This window comes from Silurus meridionalis, chromosome 12 (genome assembly GCF_014805685.1).
Source record: "Silurus meridionalis isolate SWU-2019-XX chromosome 12, ASM1480568v1, whole genome shotgun sequence".
In the NCBI taxonomy this organism is placed as follows: Eukaryota; Metazoa; Chordata; class Actinopteri; order Siluriformes; family Siluridae; genus Silurus; species Silurus meridionalis.
In genome coordinates this window covers 11,052,518-11,070,205 of record NC_060895.1, presented here as the reverse complement: position 1 = coordinate 11,070,205, position 17,688 = coordinate 11,052,518, and the positions used below count along the sequence as shown (strand labels likewise).

Sequence of the window (17,688 nt, the reverse complement as noted above, 5' to 3'; positions counted from 1 at the left end):
ACTTGTATACACAATATGTGCATGCAATCAGCATGTTGCCATATACAAATGTTTCTGTAAATGAGCCCGTGAGAAAACAAGCCCTCAAACAGCCAGTTTTGAACATGCGATTAGCCACTCCAAGCTTAATCATTCAATACAAAAAGCCATAACAGGCTTCATAGAGACCACACCCAAGATATCAAATGTGTCAGATTTCCTCTCCTCCTTTCCTAGATTTCATGTACAAAGTGTATAAGCACCATTAACTAGGCCAACACTTTCACTCACATAAATCACACAGATTGAGAGGCATGCGTATAAAAACAGAACCACAAAGCCTTATTCTACTGAAAGCTTCTGCTTCACAGGCTGGAAAAAGCTAACTGTTGTTAGTCCAAGAACGAGACTTCTGTTAAACATGGACAGACTCCAAATAACATGTTCCACACAGAAGTGTTAACACTGTAACAGGAAACTGAATCCGAACAAAGATCCTGGCAAGCTGAAAAAAATTAACACAATTTCTGACAGCTGGTGTGACAAATACGTGATAATAAGCGACTCTTTCCACACAGTTCCACCTTCGTGTTTGTGAATTTACAGGTCCAAGTTGTACTTGATAAATAAGCCTGACACTAACTGCTTCTACCGACCTTTAACAACTTTAACTTCTTCAGCAGTTTGATCTATAGGAGCTCATGTGTTGGATCGGACCACACGGTTCTGCCTTCGCTCACCACGTGCATCTATGAACCTTGGATAACCCTGTCGCCGGTTCACCGCTGTTCCTTCCTTGGAGCAATTTTGATAGATACTGACCACTGCAGACTGGGAACATCCCACAAGAGCTGCAGTTTTGGAGATGCTCTGACCCAGTCGTCTAGACGTCACATTTTTCAAACTAACTCAAATCCTTACGCTTGCCCATTTTTCCTGCTTCTAACACATCAACTTTGAGGGCAAAATGTTCACTTGCTGCCTGATGTATCCCATCCACTAACTAACCTATGATGAAGAGAGGATTTCAAAAGACCTCATATGACCTTAATGTGACATTGACGTTATCTGGATCCAAATCGTTTTTACAGGAAAATCACTATAGCGACACAGATGACCTAAAAAAGTGGACTATTCCTCTCAAATTTCCTCTGGCAAACAACCATTCTCCATCTGCTTTGCGAGAACTACTTTCTCTGCTGCAGTTCACAGTAAGTGATGTTAGACCACTACAATCACAATTCACATGTAAATGAGAAATTAGAGCTTCTGTTGAACAAACATGCTCGTTTAGTTGCTGGAATTCTCACACATTACATTGATGATAAAGTGCTTCATGCAGCAGAAACCAAGCAGTACCTTTAGGCTGTTGGTGGCCAGTGGTTTGTGGGTTGGGGTGAACCTGGGACATGAAATAATGGTGGATTTGACAGGAGGAAGAACTGGAGGTATTTCGGGAGTTACAGGCACTGGCTTGGGTACAGCGGATGCAGGTTTAGGATCTGGAATGGATGCTGGTGGTGGAGAAACTGTAGGGGTTTTAAGGACTTCAGTAGCTTTGGGAATAAAACCAGCAGAAGGAACCATGGTGGAAGGCTTTGGCACAGGTACTCTCTTGGGAGCGTGGATAAATCCAACTGGTGGGGTGACAGGAGAGTTAACTGAAGAGGAAGTAGCAGGAGAGGTAGGAGGAGAAAATGGCATCGTGTTTTCCTCTGGCTTTGGATGCATACTCTCGCTGGTTTCAGGTTTCTGCACACTTTTCTCTGTTGCTTGGGAGCTTTCTTTGTCCTCACTGAACACCTCCTTCTTGTGCTCTTGTTTTTCCTCCTTACAGGGACGAGGTCGCAAAACCCTGCTCCTGCCTCGGCTCATCAGACTGGATAGTCCTGTGGAGATGGCATCTTTCTCCTCCTTCTTTACGGAGTCATGTTTGAAGGAAAACATGGGCATCTTTGTGACCTTGGGCACAGACGCTGGCATAGATTTTGGTGGCTCAGAGGAAGATTTTGGAGGCTCGTTGGAAGTCTGACTAAAAGGTGCGATCGTAGAAGCAGCAGCATTGTCCTCATGCACAGGTTCGACCCTCTTCACCACTCGCTTCACCACCTTTACAACGTTCTCCGGCTGGCGAGCACTTCCTGTGGTTATGGTGTTGCTAGCTACTGAAGCTTTGGTCTTGCTTTCTCCGTTCGTGATAGGCTCACGACTCTGTAAATCTGGCCGAGGCTCAGGGCTTTTAAAGCGCTCCTGGATGCTGGAAGGTTCTGGGTTCTTGATGATAGAAAACCTGTTCCTTGTGGGTGAAGGGCTCTTTAATCGTTCCCGGGGCTGGGACGGGGCATGCCCAGGCGGTTCTTGAGCTGACGGTGGGCTCTTGGTACGCAGCAGGACTTTAGCAGGATCAAGGCTGGGTACTGACTGTGAGCGGCTCTGGAGACTGCCATTACTATCCGACTACTCAGTCAGACAACATTGGGAGTGAAATGGGGGGTGGTAAAGGACAGTATTATTATGAGTAGTCACTTCTTCTGAACTTCTTAATAATATGTTACACAGCAACTCAAACAGTTTAAAAAATTCATTTAAAAATGTATTTTAGCCTCAGACCTTGAAAAGCACTTAATCTAAAATAACACTAAGCTAAAGGACCAGGATTGTCCTCAAATCCTTGTTCATACATTACTGAACTGGCTCATTTTGTTTTCCACAATTGGGGTCAATGACACAAAAATAAAGTCAGTCAAAATGTAGAAGGCCACTGATTTGTAGCATTGGCCAGCAAACAGTCTCGAACCAGCATTTTTCATACATATCCAGGGTTCCTATAACATACTTTTCCAGACTCAAATATGAAGATGTCCCTAAAGAATTTTAAGACCATATTTAACATCTAAAATAATAATTCCAACTATAACATGGGTTACATTTAAATCTCTGATATACGTATTTCAGAGTCAAAATCTCTGATGCTCAGTCATGGCAACTGCTGCCACACAACAGGTCGAAGCGTCTCGGGTTACGTGGACGTAACCGTTTTAGTGTGGATATAGCAATGAAAACGGAATGGTTTTTTTTAGACTAAAATGCCATTTCAATTGGCCGCATTGGTGTAGCCTTTGTTTTATAAAAAATATTTGTTTCAAATTCCTAATTTTTTATTTTAGAGAAATTAATAGGGCAATTGCATGGAAACACATTGTTCCACAAGTGTTCTTTTTTCTTCCCAATACTAATCCATACAAATCACTCAAATCAAATTCCATACTTTTTTTACCAAAATGCGTAGGACCTCATTTCCAGCCAAAGCTACAATACACCAAACTCAGTAGAATAAATAATGACTGAGATGACACAGAACAACACTTCCTCCCTTCCCAATCCAATTACAAGGACCATTTAACAGAGTTTACATGACGGTCTCCTTCAGGACATTTTGTTCTTTGTGCAGCTCATTCATGCACTTGATGACTCTGCATTTAGCTCACTGTTCTCCACTACAGTCTGCAGCTTGATAGACTTAACCGTAAGAAATATAAGCAGCCTGTAGAACTACAAAAGACTCGGTAATTCATCTCCTAGTTGTGCTGACTGTGCTATAGTACGGCGAGAGCATTATTCCTGGATCTCGAAAAGAAGGTAATTCGGCTCAGCGAACACAATATCCGGTTCTCTATTGATGAGAAAGATTCTAGAAAATAAAAATAAAAATCAATTGTGCCACAAGGAATTATCTTACAGAAACCTTACAGACAATACGATAATGTTTCCTTTAGGACCACACATCTGTAGTGATGGTTACAGCACTTACACTTTTCGGGACTGCCTTGGTCTCTTCTTTAACCTGAAGAGGTTCACGGGAGAAAGCAATTATTATTTACATTTTTACACAATTAAAGCCAGGATGTGCTGCAGTTCACACACACACACACATCCACACCACACACTCATGCATGACCTAATCAAATTATTGAATTAATAAGTCGCACAAAAACGTGTTAAAATGTGTTTTGCTGTATTTAAAAGCAGCAGGATTCTTTAACTGAACTGGTGAGGCAAAGGCTATCTGAAGTACTTTGGCAAAGCACCAGATGACTTGCAGTACACCCTAGAATATAATCTGTGTTACAGTGGACCACGTTCGCCAAACTACACACAACTGAGCCATGCACTTGAATATACTCTGATGGCTATGAGCAGCGTCGGCCCTTTGTGCTTCATTTTAGCTAGGATGCATGCAGGAAATCCGCACAGTGCAGTGAGTAGAGGATTGAGAACGGGACGCCACTTTCCTTTTGCTCCCAGAAGGAAAAGCGCGATGAGAAAGCCATGGTGGTGATGTTTCGCTCATGGGCTGAGCCGGCGAAGCAGGAGCAGGGGGGGAATGGCAGGGAGAGCTGATATGGGACAGCCAAGAGATAAGACACGGAGCACAACTGATTCTGGGATTGGAATAGCGTCAACCTCGGACCATGTAAGAACGTCTGCACAGCGCTGGAGGAACAAAGAGAGACTGAATCTGCAGGGAAAAGCGAGGTTACAGTACAGGGGTCAAAGGGAAACATAGCACTAGGTGAGAAATAACACATTGTGTGCTGTGTTAGAAAAATAATCAATAATGGGGTGTAGAACATGTACCACATGTACCAGAAATTTGTTTTTTTCCTATATTTTTCTTCAAATTTCTTTTTAATAATGAACATGTTACAAATTTTATCTGATCTTCTCCTGAATTCTTGCTCATAATGATACATTTCAAGCCTAAACCTAAAGCTATACCTCTTTTCCTTGTGACATATTAAAAAAAAACCATTTCCTCATAATAAAAAACATCATTGTATCACTGTTTTGACTTGTTTACTAAAAACACTTTTGTCTTTTTTACAAATCTGTTAATTAGCTTCAATTCATGTATGTGTAAATAAGCTGTTTCTCTAGAGACACTCATCATCTTAGAACAACGGTAATGTGCTACTAATCAATCAGTTTCAAGACTTAATGGAACTACATCCTATACACATAACACGAATATCATCTGTGCCAATATGAATGGAGAGTTTGGAGAAGGAAAGGAACTGCTTCTGATACAAAGCATACCACCTCACAGACGTGTATGGCTACTAATTAATCTGGTTTCTATGTATTTATTGGGACTTACAAAGGCAGCAGAATGAATTTGTACATAAACAGTTTGCTCAGATTCATATTCTGTGTAATTGTATCTATAATAATGGAAATATTGTGAGGTTTGGGCAAAGTGTGAGGCTGAGGCTCGAGACCTGTCTGCTGAAACAGAAGACCATTTTATCTTTCAACACACACCGACTGGTGCGGTGTACCTACAGTTCTCAAACTACACAGGCTCATCATTACAAAACCGTATGAAGGATTGCGTAAGACGCTGCAATTGTGTGACAGCTCGCAGCGCATTACAAAAAACAAAGAGTTACAGGCATTTCTGCCTATTACATCTGGTGAACTCTGATTCCTCAACAAAATCAAAACAAAACAAACAAACAAAAAACACATCTGGAACATCTGCTACGATTCCCCACAGCACAACTGTTTGATTATCAAAAACAGGTTAATGATGTGTGTCAGGGCTCACAGGCTTCTCTTTCTCACACACACGCACACACACACATCCCTGCTAAATAAAGTGTTGCTGGAGTGCTTATCTATGTAAAGTGAAGTGAGGGCACAACCTTTTTTTGGGAGCTACGTCTCCGATATTGCTATACGGTATACTAGTGTAGCACCTCAACAAAGAAATCGAGTTTCAAATCTAGAACATTTATTTACAACTGAAAAACCACTGTTTAACAGCTCTCACTACCTATCACAAAACCTATCACACTTAAATGATGGTCAGGAAAAACCCCTTTTACCTAACAATCTCTGACATTTTCTACTATATATAGTTCTGGAAACTAAACATTTCTCGTATGTTTTATCGAATAGAAAATGCCCAAACATGTTGTATAAAAGATTCAAATAAAAACAGAAATCATGGATATTTTGGCCAGACAGACATTCATTAGACATTATACATTATTATGTATATTTTTATTATAATTATTATTATTATAAATACATTTTTTTTTGGTGAAATTTATTCTAGTTTACAGGTCTCAAAGTTAGAGGCTCCAAAAAAATAAAAAGAATATTTAATTAAATTAAATATTTAAAAAAAATTTTTAATTTTGGCCATGATCTAATTAGTTTTTTGTTTTTTTGTTTTTTTTGCTCCATCCAAAATTCAGCCACTGTAGCAATAAGATTTTCCAGACTTCCACAAATAATTTATTTCTGGCTGAAGATGATTAGTAAAAATAATAAGATTTATAATAATAATATTGTCTTGCTGGCCTTATCATCAGGAATTATTACAGAAACGAAACATAACCTGTAAGACACCTACAATCACTAAAAATCCAAACGGCGCTAATGTGCTGTGATCAAATGTCCCCTTCGAATCCCAAAACAAAACGAGTACAGCAATAACTACAGCCCAGAACAGAGTTACCTGTTCACACTTCTGAACATTTAAACAGTAGATGAAGCTTCACACGTGCTTTCTTTACTAAAACACAACCATGTTCCTTAACACAAAGCTCACAATATAACCACAGAACTGACTAACAGGCAGATAATTCCATCGCAGGATGAAGTAGATAAGCTTTACTCTTTTCAATTTATGTGTGTAAACCCAAACAAAACAGTGCAGGAACTCTAAGAAATGATCATAACTTTAAACAAACCTCTATACCAAAGAAAATAGTGTTGAAGCTGAAACCCAGTTTTACCTGACGGTCAGAAGGTTTTAGTTCAAACCTAGCCTTTAATGATGACCCTCACTGAGCAGCAATCCAGACCAAACCAAGTCACCACACTGATACTTTATTGCTTGATTAAATTGGTACAGTAGCCCAAATTAGATACTGCCGTTCTCAAGGCTAAAAATAGTGCAGTAGAGCTCGACAGGCCTCGTCCTGAGCCTTCACACTGAGCCCAGAGTTCTCTCCAAGCATCCCTGCTGGTGACGCAATCTCCAAAATCCTCAATCAAAGTTTGACATCTACTCACTGCCTTACCTCGACTCCTCTGTGCTGGTTCCTCAGTGCCAGTGTGGATCCCCTACCTTCCGTTCTCAAACCGGTTCAGAATACAAGTTCAAAGAAACCGGTATAGAGAGAGAGAGAGAGAGAGAGAGAGAGAGAGAGAGAGAGAGAGAGAGAGAGAGAAACGAGATCCAGCGAGTTCATGTCCCTCACAGATTGACTGGACTCCTCTATTCCTGACACAGCATGGCCAGACGAATAGGTGGGACAGCTGTAGCGGTACAAGGGGGGTCACGCAGGCTAAATATAGATCCCAACCACCATCACTGTCCCACTCTTACTCCCCACCCCCAAGAATGCAAAATGCAGAATGATGACGTTCAGCTCTGCTCTGCTCTACGCTACTCCACTCTCTCAGCAACAGCTGCTGCTTCTTCTCAGCTGCTGAGCGAAACAAACCGCTCCTGCTCAGAGTGTTCGTGCGGCCAGGCGCCTACGTTTGCTCTGGGTGGCTGCAGGTTTGTCTGGGTCAGAGTGCAGAACACAGAAAAAGGCACGCAAACGCGAAAAGGTTCTGCAAGATGAAGGCAGAGGAAATGATGCAAGGGCTCGGCACTTCCTGTGAGGCGTGTCAAAACTGCGGTGCACGCTGGGCGGAAAACACTACAGTTACAGCTCACCTACAGTTCATCTTTCTCAATAGCAGGAAAGACAGAGACTATTTTATATATATATATATATATATATATATATATATATATATATATATATATATATACACACACACACACACACACACACACTGCAAAGTAATGCAAGATGTTACAAAAAACAAAATGTTGCAACAAAATATGTCTTCTGAATAAAAGCCATCTTTCAAGAGTAACCCAAAAGACATCAAATGAAATAGTCCCCATAGGATGCCACCAATCCCCGATATCAGGCAAAAAAAATCTCTATAATAAATCCACACTGAAACTGACCCAACACCGAACTTTGTCCTTAATACTGGAGAAAATCATTCAAATTAAGTATTACAGCTGAGTTGCACACTCAACAGTTGCCTGAGCACAGGTCCTTAAAAAATGGCCAAAAGCACCCAAATTTTCCACAATGACACTTTGGGTCTCTTATTAATGGGGAAGTGATAGCTTAGTGGTTAAGACATTAGACGTTCTATCCGATGGTCATGAGTTCAAATGTCAACCACAGCAAGCTGCCACTCCGGGGCCCTTGAGCAAGGCCCTCAACCCCATAGCTGCTCAGCTGTATGAATGAGATAAATGTAAGTCGCTCTGTATAAGGATGTCTGCCAAATGCCATAAAATGTCAAATTGTACAGCAGTTGCAGTTCTTCATCTTGCCTCCAGATGGCACCAACTCTAGAGACACGTTAGTCATTTTCGTGATCCAGTCACACGGGGGCGCTGTAAGCCTTATTAAAAAATTGTAACCTGGACTTCCCATATGGTTCTAACAGAGGATCAATTTCTCAAAAGAGCTGTTTGTTTGCCTTCATTCGCTGTTCAAACATAGTTAATTACTGTGACTCAACACCATGTTGGTGAGTGTGTGAGACTGCTGGCTAGTGCACATGGAGTACAGGGAGAAAATGGATAGTGCATTTGAAAGGTGTGTTCAGGCAGCATCAGTAAAGCTTGACCTGATGACCAGCTGAGACACAGACACTTTAGAGAGGAATGTAATTATGAAGCCATCAGCCAGGCATAATGAGAAGACTATCCATCCTGAAACAGCCGGGAGCGACCAGTAACCCTCTGAGCCGTCCTCAAACCTCACCTCGCTACGTCTTATCTCACCTCTGGCCACTTTCCGAATCACATAAACACTCAAACATCCAGCAAATACTTTTCTCACGACAGCTCTGTACAGAAATCAGCTGTTTATCATCATGGGCCTGGCTAAACCCAACCGAGAAGACGATTACAGACGTGACTTCTGTTGAAGGCAGCGATGCGGTGTTAACTGGAACGGGGTGGTTACTTGTGCTAACCGCATATTAACACGGAGTGCGTCACTCGCACCAGAATGTACCTGAGGCGCAGACTTGCTCGCTCATCACTTTGTTATGTAAGAAAGTAAGAACAGCCAAAAACCACACTGAACAAACATCGGCCGCTTTTCCAAGTGGAAAAGCGACACAGAACACACACACAAAATTGTTTTTTTGTTTCTCACAAAAGTGCAGAACAAATCGAGTAAAACGAACTTAAAAAAAAAGCTGTTTTTGTTGCTTTTGATTTTGTGTTATAGAAGTTCTGTATATAATACAATAATTATAAAAACATTGGCTCCCCTCTTATTCTGTATAAAATCCCCTAATTTAACTCGCCATCGATTTTTACCTCGCATTTGCAATGAAAAAACAAAAAAAAGGAACCAAGTGCTACACTGGAGCTTCCACATGTGTGATGGTGTGGTTCATAAATGTATGACTTGCGGACAGACGTGTGATTCTGTGATACCTTTCATCAGGCCACTAAACGCTATAGACTCTAACTGAGGAGTTCATCGCACAATGGCTGTACAGGTTCAACTGGAGAAAACAGAAGACACACAACTGGCTTGTAGTGTCTGTCCAAATTCTGTGCACTTAAGGAGTCATTAAAAAAACTAAACCCACGGTGAGCTGGTTAAGCCCACACTAACCACAGTGCTCCTGCTCACCTCGTCCACCACACCCAGACAAAACTGCAGCCTCGTCCACTGAAATAGAGAGTAAGGCCACAGATAAACATCGCACTTCCAGACGCAATGCCTACAGGACGCCTGATGTCCTCACACACACACACACCTTCATCCCTGAGACAGAGATCAGAAACTCTACAGAGGTGGTGAGAGACACGGGAGAGTGTGACGTCATGCTTCAGCACCACCGCATGGTCATTGTAGTGATACAACTAAATTTGCTCGGTAACTTTCAGAGACCGGCAGCAATCAGGAAATATAAATATAAAAATGACACAAATTTTTAACTGAACCAATATACTGCATTCATACACCAGGAACATTCAATCAAACAATCAAAGCCTTAATGTATCTATGCCTGGATATAGAGCGTAGATCAATCTTATTACTATCCAGTGATATTTACTCTGATTATATTATCAGACCTGCAAATACTAAAAGCATGCCTAATGAGTCATTATATAAAAAGAAACCAAAGGCATTTTCTCGTCAATAAAACAGATCTTTATATTAATCGGAAATTATTTGCGCAGATATTTTGAACTTTCTGGTACTAACGGAGGGGCCCCGCCCCCTTTCCCCAGCACTCTCATCTCACCTGCTTCTGACTCAACCCACATGGGATATGGAAATGGTTTTGAGGTCATGTAAAATCCATGTATATCTATCAATATATGTTTGGCTTAGCTATGGTTTTAGTAAAAACAAAAAAAAATGTAATAAATCTTTTCCTAGAAACCCTACATTTTTATTTTATTTGTGTCTATCTGTCTATTGATATATCGTTTTTTTGGGGGGTTTTTCCCCACCCCAAGTGAAGCATTAAACAACAAAGTTATGATACAAAGATCCAGATCCGCCACAATGCTGAGCAAGATAAAGCTACAAATGTCTGATTCATGATGTTTAGTCATGACGTCTATTGCGCGGACGTGAAACATATTACTAAGAAAGAGTGGAGACAAGCCAAGGCAGTGTGTGGCTGCATGAAACAGCTTCTGATTCACTCAGAAATCCTTCTTAATGTGCTCGATGGTCTCAGGAGCAGATCACACACACACACACACACACACACACACACACACACACACACACACACACACACACCCCTACGTGGAAAAAGTGTACATTCACACGAACTCAGGTAGACACACCTGGAGCTACTCATTTCGAGGTGATTCATAAAGACGCGTGGCTAATGTGTGAGCGTGTTTGGGCTGTGAGACGGCGAGTCTCATCTTGAAAGCAGAGGAGCCAGAGTTCTTCAGGGTCCGTCACGGCTGAATGAGCCAGTCATGCTTCAGGGGTCAGAGGCAGGGGGCAGATCAGGGTCATTGTTACAAAAAGAACCCAAACACAAGCCCTATCTCAATGCTTTACAGGAGGCAGGTTATATAACAAGGGCAAAAAGGAGACTTTTTAGCATGTTTTGGAACACAATACACTGGTTAAACAGCAATACCTCACTCAACAGAGATGTTTTTTTTCTTACAGAAAGAAAAAAAATCATTATTTATGCAATTAATGTAGGAAATGTTTAATAAAATCTATACATTATAGAATCTTTTTTATATACACAAACAATTTAATGAATTGCACTACATGGTCAAAAGTATTGAAACACCTGGTTTTACCAGCCAAGAGGTTGGAGGTTCACAACTGTATAGGATGTCTTTTAAAAGATCTTAACCCTACTCCACTCCAGGTCTCCTTTCCCTACCCTACATCAGCACCTGACTTTACTAACGTTCCCGTGGCTGAATCAATCTCCACAAGCTCACTCCATAATCTAGTGGCATGTCTTCCCAGAAGAGAGTAATCTATTATATAGAAGGTTAATTACAGCAGATGGGCACTAAATGTGGAATGGGAAGTTCAGAAATCACCCACAATTCCTAAGATCAGGTGTCCACAAACTTTTGCCCATACAATATACATAAACTTAAAACAGAATACCATGAACTTTCCACCAATCTTATTAAGAGTTTTCAGAGATGTGCGAAAAGCCAATCGGATTCTTAGATGAGGCTGAACCCACCCTTAAAGATGGTTCCCTTGTTTAAAATTCATGGAAACTTTTAAAACATAAAGAATGGACTACAAATAAAATGTTTTCACATCGGTCTTAATGACTTCGACTACCAGTTCAAGCCTGTGGTAAAACCGGTGCGTACCGTACTCTTGCTTTGTTTTCACCGTGAACCAAAACACCATATAACCATCACTTTCTATTTCAGGAGACCCCGAAGAAGGTAATCATAACGCAAGCAGGTCACATGACTCTGCTTCAAGATACCACAAGATTCTCTCGAGCAATTTGATGTCTAACCCATATGGAGTAAACAAATGTGCATTTAACTGCAGCCTGCTCCTGCACACCAAACCCACAGTCACAACCAGACCTTATTTGGGAACTGGGGTATTTCTGCCTGTGCTAATCAATGTGGAATGCAAAATATGCCTGCATTTATACAACTTGAAATATTCCAGATTAAGGTCTACAGAGGATTTCTGTTTCTGAGCATTGCTAGGAAGTACAGCATTAATGAAATACCTGTTCGAATAGTCATATTCATGCATTTTAAAGTGCTGAATCCACATTTTCTTGCGCATACAACATGCTTTAAACCTAACAATGTGTTACACATGACCATAATATTCATATTTGCCTTTTTGAACAACCCATTCCACATTTAGCCCTTATTAGCAGTTATAATGACCTTCACTCTTCTGGGAAGATGTTCCACTAGATTTTGAAGTGCGCTGTATGGGCAAAGGTTTGTGGACACCTGGCCTTAAGAATTGTATGTGATTTCTAAATCCCAGTCCACATTTAGTGTACATTTGCTGTAATAATAACCTTCTATATAATACACCCTACAAGATTCCACTAGATTTCGGAATGTGCTTGTGGAGATTTTTGCTCATTTAGCCACAAGGGTGTTAATAAAGTCAGGTAATAATGAAGGGTGTGGAGGCCTGGGGTGCAGTCATTCAGCAATTCATGTAAACAATATCGTCATGAAGCTCGCTTCATGTACAGGGGCAGAGTGATGCGGGAACAGGTTTGGGTCTTCTAGTGCAAGTAAAGGAAAAATATAATATTACTGCCCCCCAAAAACATCTTATTTAATTGTGTGGTAACAGTTTGGGGAAGAATCACAAATGGCTGGAAAAAGCAGGTTTTACAATACTTTTGCCCATACAGTGAATATAATCCTTTAAGGATGACAAATATCATACATTTAGCTGAATGAAGCATTACAAAAGGAATACAGATCTAAATTAATCATGGCATTTTTACAACTTAAAAAAATGACTTTGTCTCTTTATGACTTTCCCCAAAAGTTGACACCAAAGCGTGTAGAGCTGCTGCAAAAGCTCAGTCTACGGTAGTATAAAATTACAGGCTAAAAACACACAAAAAAAGCGATTTTAGCCAGCACCGAGTGAGTGACCCACACTGATCAGGGTAAATCAATCACTGAATCAAATCCACATGAGCTTCTCACACAGATGTGGCATCACATTATCAGGTCTGAAGATGTGAATTTCAGTGTAAAAGCTTTGTTTGGATGATTTTTTTAAAAATTGTAATGATGAAGAATAATCCAGGCCAATTGTTTATAAGTATCATTAGTGAATAAGCAAATTTACCCACAGCAGCTTCAATTATTAGCACTTATTGAGCACCATGAGACTATTGCACCAAAACAATCAGCATCTGAGGCAATTTTGCTGGTGCTGAAATATTAGGCCTCTGAGCTGCCACTGGCTGCCACTGTTCACAGCAGGACAGTTCTTTTGGTCAGAGACAGTGCAGACACACTGCATCCTCGACATCCACACAGCTCAGGTTTCACATCAAGACTAAACACACTACAGGTCAATCTCTAACACAGACACACACTCGCACAAAAATGCACCCTCGACAGTTTATACCTGCTTAAACTAAGAGCTGGAACAGGTCCTAATGTTAGGGTGAGGGGGAAAGAGACTGCTCTGCACACCATTCTTACTTGTATATGTGTGTTTGGTTATACAGAGCCAAAAGTATACTTTAAGGAGATATTAACCTGTCTGGTATAAATTATTTGACATTTCGGTTTTACAGTAAGCCGGCTTCAGTGTGTGGGAAGTGCATGTAAAGCCGTTCCATTACTGGCAGGCCAAACACGCTAGTAATAAATTATTTGCGAGGCATGTGAGGCTCAGCGTGTCCTGCATGTACTTTTACTGTAATGCTTATTTGCAGCTGAATGGAAGCTTTTAAGAAAGTTTCCAATCAGTTCCGTTATTAGCTGAACAAGACGGCACACCAGAGAATCACATAATAAAAATTTAAAAATCATCACTCAGGCTAAATGATTCGTATAACGCAATGGTCAGCAACAACGTGTACATTTTGTTCAACGGTACCTACTTTGTAATTTCCGTTTGTTTCCCAGGACAATTCGGTAAAGCAGATCTAAACATTATACAGTCTCACACTTTATAAATTATCTTCAGGACATGTCTACGGTCACATAAAAACAAACAGACACAGAAAAGCACCACAAAGTCGAGAATCAATCTATTGCATCTCTCCTGAGCTCAGCGTTTAAAGCACCTCATTATCTAAAACTTATGAAATATGCTTGAACGGTGACCTTCCTCAGAATTTACGGGGATGCCCTCCTCAAAGTCTGCAGTATGATAGAAGCTGCTTCTCGCTCAGCGGGAGCTTTTTATTTCTGATTTATTTATAGAGCATGTGCCGTTCTCTGGTGCTGTAATGGCACAGAGCCTCGCTATAGCTTTGTTTAGTATAACCGCTCACTCATCCACAAACATGCCCGACTGTTCTCCATCACTCAGCAGCAAGCCGGCTTGGCTGAATCAGCAGGGTTTAAACTGGGAACACTATAAACTAGTCAATGCCGGGGCCCTCTCATCGCTAGCGTTGTGTAAAAGTGTGCTCTGTCCTTCACATGCATCCCGGTGGTAATAAACTGATCGCCCTACTTCTGCCTTGAGGCGAACACGTATCGGTTAGTTGGATCCGGTGCGGTCAGCGTATCACGAGGCATCCTGAAATCTGCTGCTGGCACTCAAACACTGAGGTATTCTTTATTTGCCTTTGTCCATAGGAGCACACTGAGTTATATCCAGAACATGCTGTCCATATTGTAAAGGTACAATTTAAACATCAGCTTTTCTACTTCTATAATTTACTACTTCTACATTATTTACTGCTGAAAAACTCTAAATCAGGAAAAAGTAAAAAAGGTTATACTTCGTCCCCAGCACATCATGTTGACACACGAAAGAAGATCCACTTACAATAAGGAGCGGTGTTGTGAAGCCAGAGTTGAACCACAGACAATATAATAGGAAGCTGAACTCGGAGCGATTTACAGCCTTGAGCATGACATTGAAAACATCACATTTGCCAGGAAGTCCCTCCAAAGAAAACACACCGTCGCCCGTGTTAGGATTCTGAGGTGGTGGATAATGATAATGTTCATGAGCACTGTGTGTCCTCCACTGCTTCACTACACTTTGTTTATAGGAAAACCTCTTTCCTGTGTCTGTAGAGTTAATGACAAGTGTTTCGATTTGCAGTGGAGTGGCTGTCCAACCAGACTGCGTTATAAAGAGTCGCTCCCAGGATGCCTCTGTCAGGCATGCGGAATCGCACAGTCCTCATGGCTGCACTGTGTCAATACGGATACATTCAAAACGCTGACTACAAAAACCTAAATCCTGTGTAGGCAGATCTGAAGATGTTTAAATCCAAAAGCTGACAGAACCAGCATGTGGACCTTTAAGCTACAATGCCTCTATTTGTGTATTCTGTGTCAATTTTAAGCCACTAAAACCTTACCAAATACATTTATTACCCTCAGCAGTCACTTTATTAAGAAGATTTCTACCCACGCTCATTCATGTAATACCCAGTCACTGTACAGAATCAGGCAGATCAACAGCTTGATGTTCACATCAAACATCAGAATGGGAAAAAAGTCATCTCTGTGACTAGGGCATGGTTGCTGGTGCCAGATGGGCTTCTCGGAATATTTTCGAAATCTGCTGATCTCTTGGGATTTTCACTGTGAATGGTTCAGCAAAAAAAAATAAAGAAAAAGGTCAAACAACAAGGAGCTCAGAGGAGAATCGACAAACAAATTACATCTAAAAGGACGTCAAATAAACGCGCTTTGCAAGATGGTAAGATGAAAAGCATCTAAGAATGCACGCATCTCAGAATGCATGCCATATCCCAAATGGTGTTCAACAGGGTTGAGGTCAGAGCTCTATAGCAGGAGATCTTCCACTACAACCAATGTAAATCATATCTTCATAGAGTTTGCTAGACGGACTGATACTGTACAGACAGATGAATGGATGGATTGATACTGTAAAGACAGACAGACAGACAGACAGACAGACACTGTAGGGATGGATGGATAGATATTATATCTTATATCATTGCATAGTACAGGTACACAGCAACAAAATGCAGTTTAGCATCTACAGTGCAAATAATAGCAATTGGCCAAATTTACAAGTGTAGATAAATATGCAAATATATGTAAAGCATGTAATAAATGCAAGAATAAATGAACAGAAAATAAATATAAAGGCTATGGAAGCAAAACGGTGTGCATGAGCGGTTGAGTAAGTCCAACAAATAAAGTCTTTGAGCAGTCAAAAAATGTGCAGGAGCTGGTGAGCAAATACACTAAGAATAAATATAAACATATACCGTAATTTCCGGACTATTAAACACACCCATATATAAGCCGCACCCACTGAATTTGACAAAGATTTTATTTTGAACATAAATACGCCACACCTGTCTATAAGCCGCAGGTGTCTACATTGAAACTAATGAACTTTACACAGGCTTTAACGAAAGACAGTGTCTGTTACACGGCTTGTATCTAAACAGTAGCCTACCAAGAAAGTCATTGTTCACTGTCTTCCTCCATCCATTCACAACTATTTCTCTACAGTTTATCTTTTAGCATCGTCGTGCGTTTAAAAATCACCATCGGTGAATCTTTTCTCCCGATGCCATGCAGCTCAGAACACAGGTGAAGTGCGTTTTTTCATACCCGGTTGTTTTTAGCGTGTTGAATGATTCGCATTTCCTGTTGACAGTCCGAGTGAGCGGCAGATCAAACGTCAGAGGAACCTCATCCATATTTATGATGTGGTGCGACCCGATTCATTGGGAGCGCATCTGATTTAATATAAAGAGTTTCATTGGTTCACCTGAACCCGTTCGGCAATTTCATTGGTCTAATGTTATGGGGCTCAGTTTTTTGGCTTGAAGTTTGTGAAACTGGAAAAAACCCAGGAAAAATACATATATTAGCCGCTTCGTTGTTTAAGCCGCGTGGTTCAAAGAGTGGGAAAAAAGTAACAGCTTATAGTCCGGAAAATACGGTATATGAACATATATGAGAAATGATATTAGTGCAGGATGTGTGTAAGGCACAGTATGTGTAGAAAATGTGGGATATAAAAATACAATACGGGATGTGTACATTGTATGTACAACTGTACAAAAGTTATACACCGTGTATATACAGAAGATATCTAGTTATGGAGATAAGCAAGAATATAGTATGTATTATAAACAGGATCAGTGAATAGAATAACACTATTCTATATAGAATAATTGTCCAGGATGATATAGAATGTACAGAGTAGAGCTAAACTGCATGGTTACTGCAGTAGACTCAGTAAAGTATGAGTGAACCATCAGTTTCCTAGCAGTGTTGTGTGGAGTTCAGTAGGGTGATGGCGGATAGAAAAATGCCGGCCCTGAACCTGCTGGTTCTGATGTGTATGTTCCTGTATCTCCTTCTTGATGGAAGGAGGTAAATTTTGTGACTGAGGAATATAATTGGGATCATTTTCAAAATCAATCCATCCATTATAATTTTTT

At 40.7% G+C, this 17,688-nt stretch overlaps 1 protein-coding gene across 15 annotated transcripts in view; it reads right to left on the bottom strand.

Annotated features, from left to right (window-relative positions):
* Positions 1–17,688, bottom strand: part of myo18ab (myosin XVIIIAb) — a 90,470-nt gene that overhangs the window by 55,602 nt on the left and 17,180 nt on the right. For 4 of the 15 annotated variants that reach the window (XM_046863604.1, XM_046863605.1, XM_046863607.1 and 1 more), the window contains exons 1-4: positions 7,074–7,611; positions 4,272–4,498; positions 3,791–3,823; positions 1,339–2,436 (exon numbers count right to left, since the gene is read on the bottom strand). The exons of 3 other annotated variants lie outside the window; for them this stretch is intronic. In XM_046863604.1, the coding sequence (XP_046719560.1) occupies positions 1,339–2,436; positions 3,791–3,823; positions 4,272–4,310 (1,170 nt within the window). In that variant the 5' untranslated portion in view covers positions 4,311–4,498; positions 7,074–7,611. Of the gene's footprint in view, positions 1–1,338; positions 2,437–3,790; positions 3,824–4,271; positions 4,499–6,785; positions 6,923–7,073; positions 7,613–17,688 lie in introns of those variants that run through there. 8 more of the 15 variants (XM_046863599.1, XM_046863603.1, XM_046863611.1 and 5 more) reach the window with 6 other exon arrangements.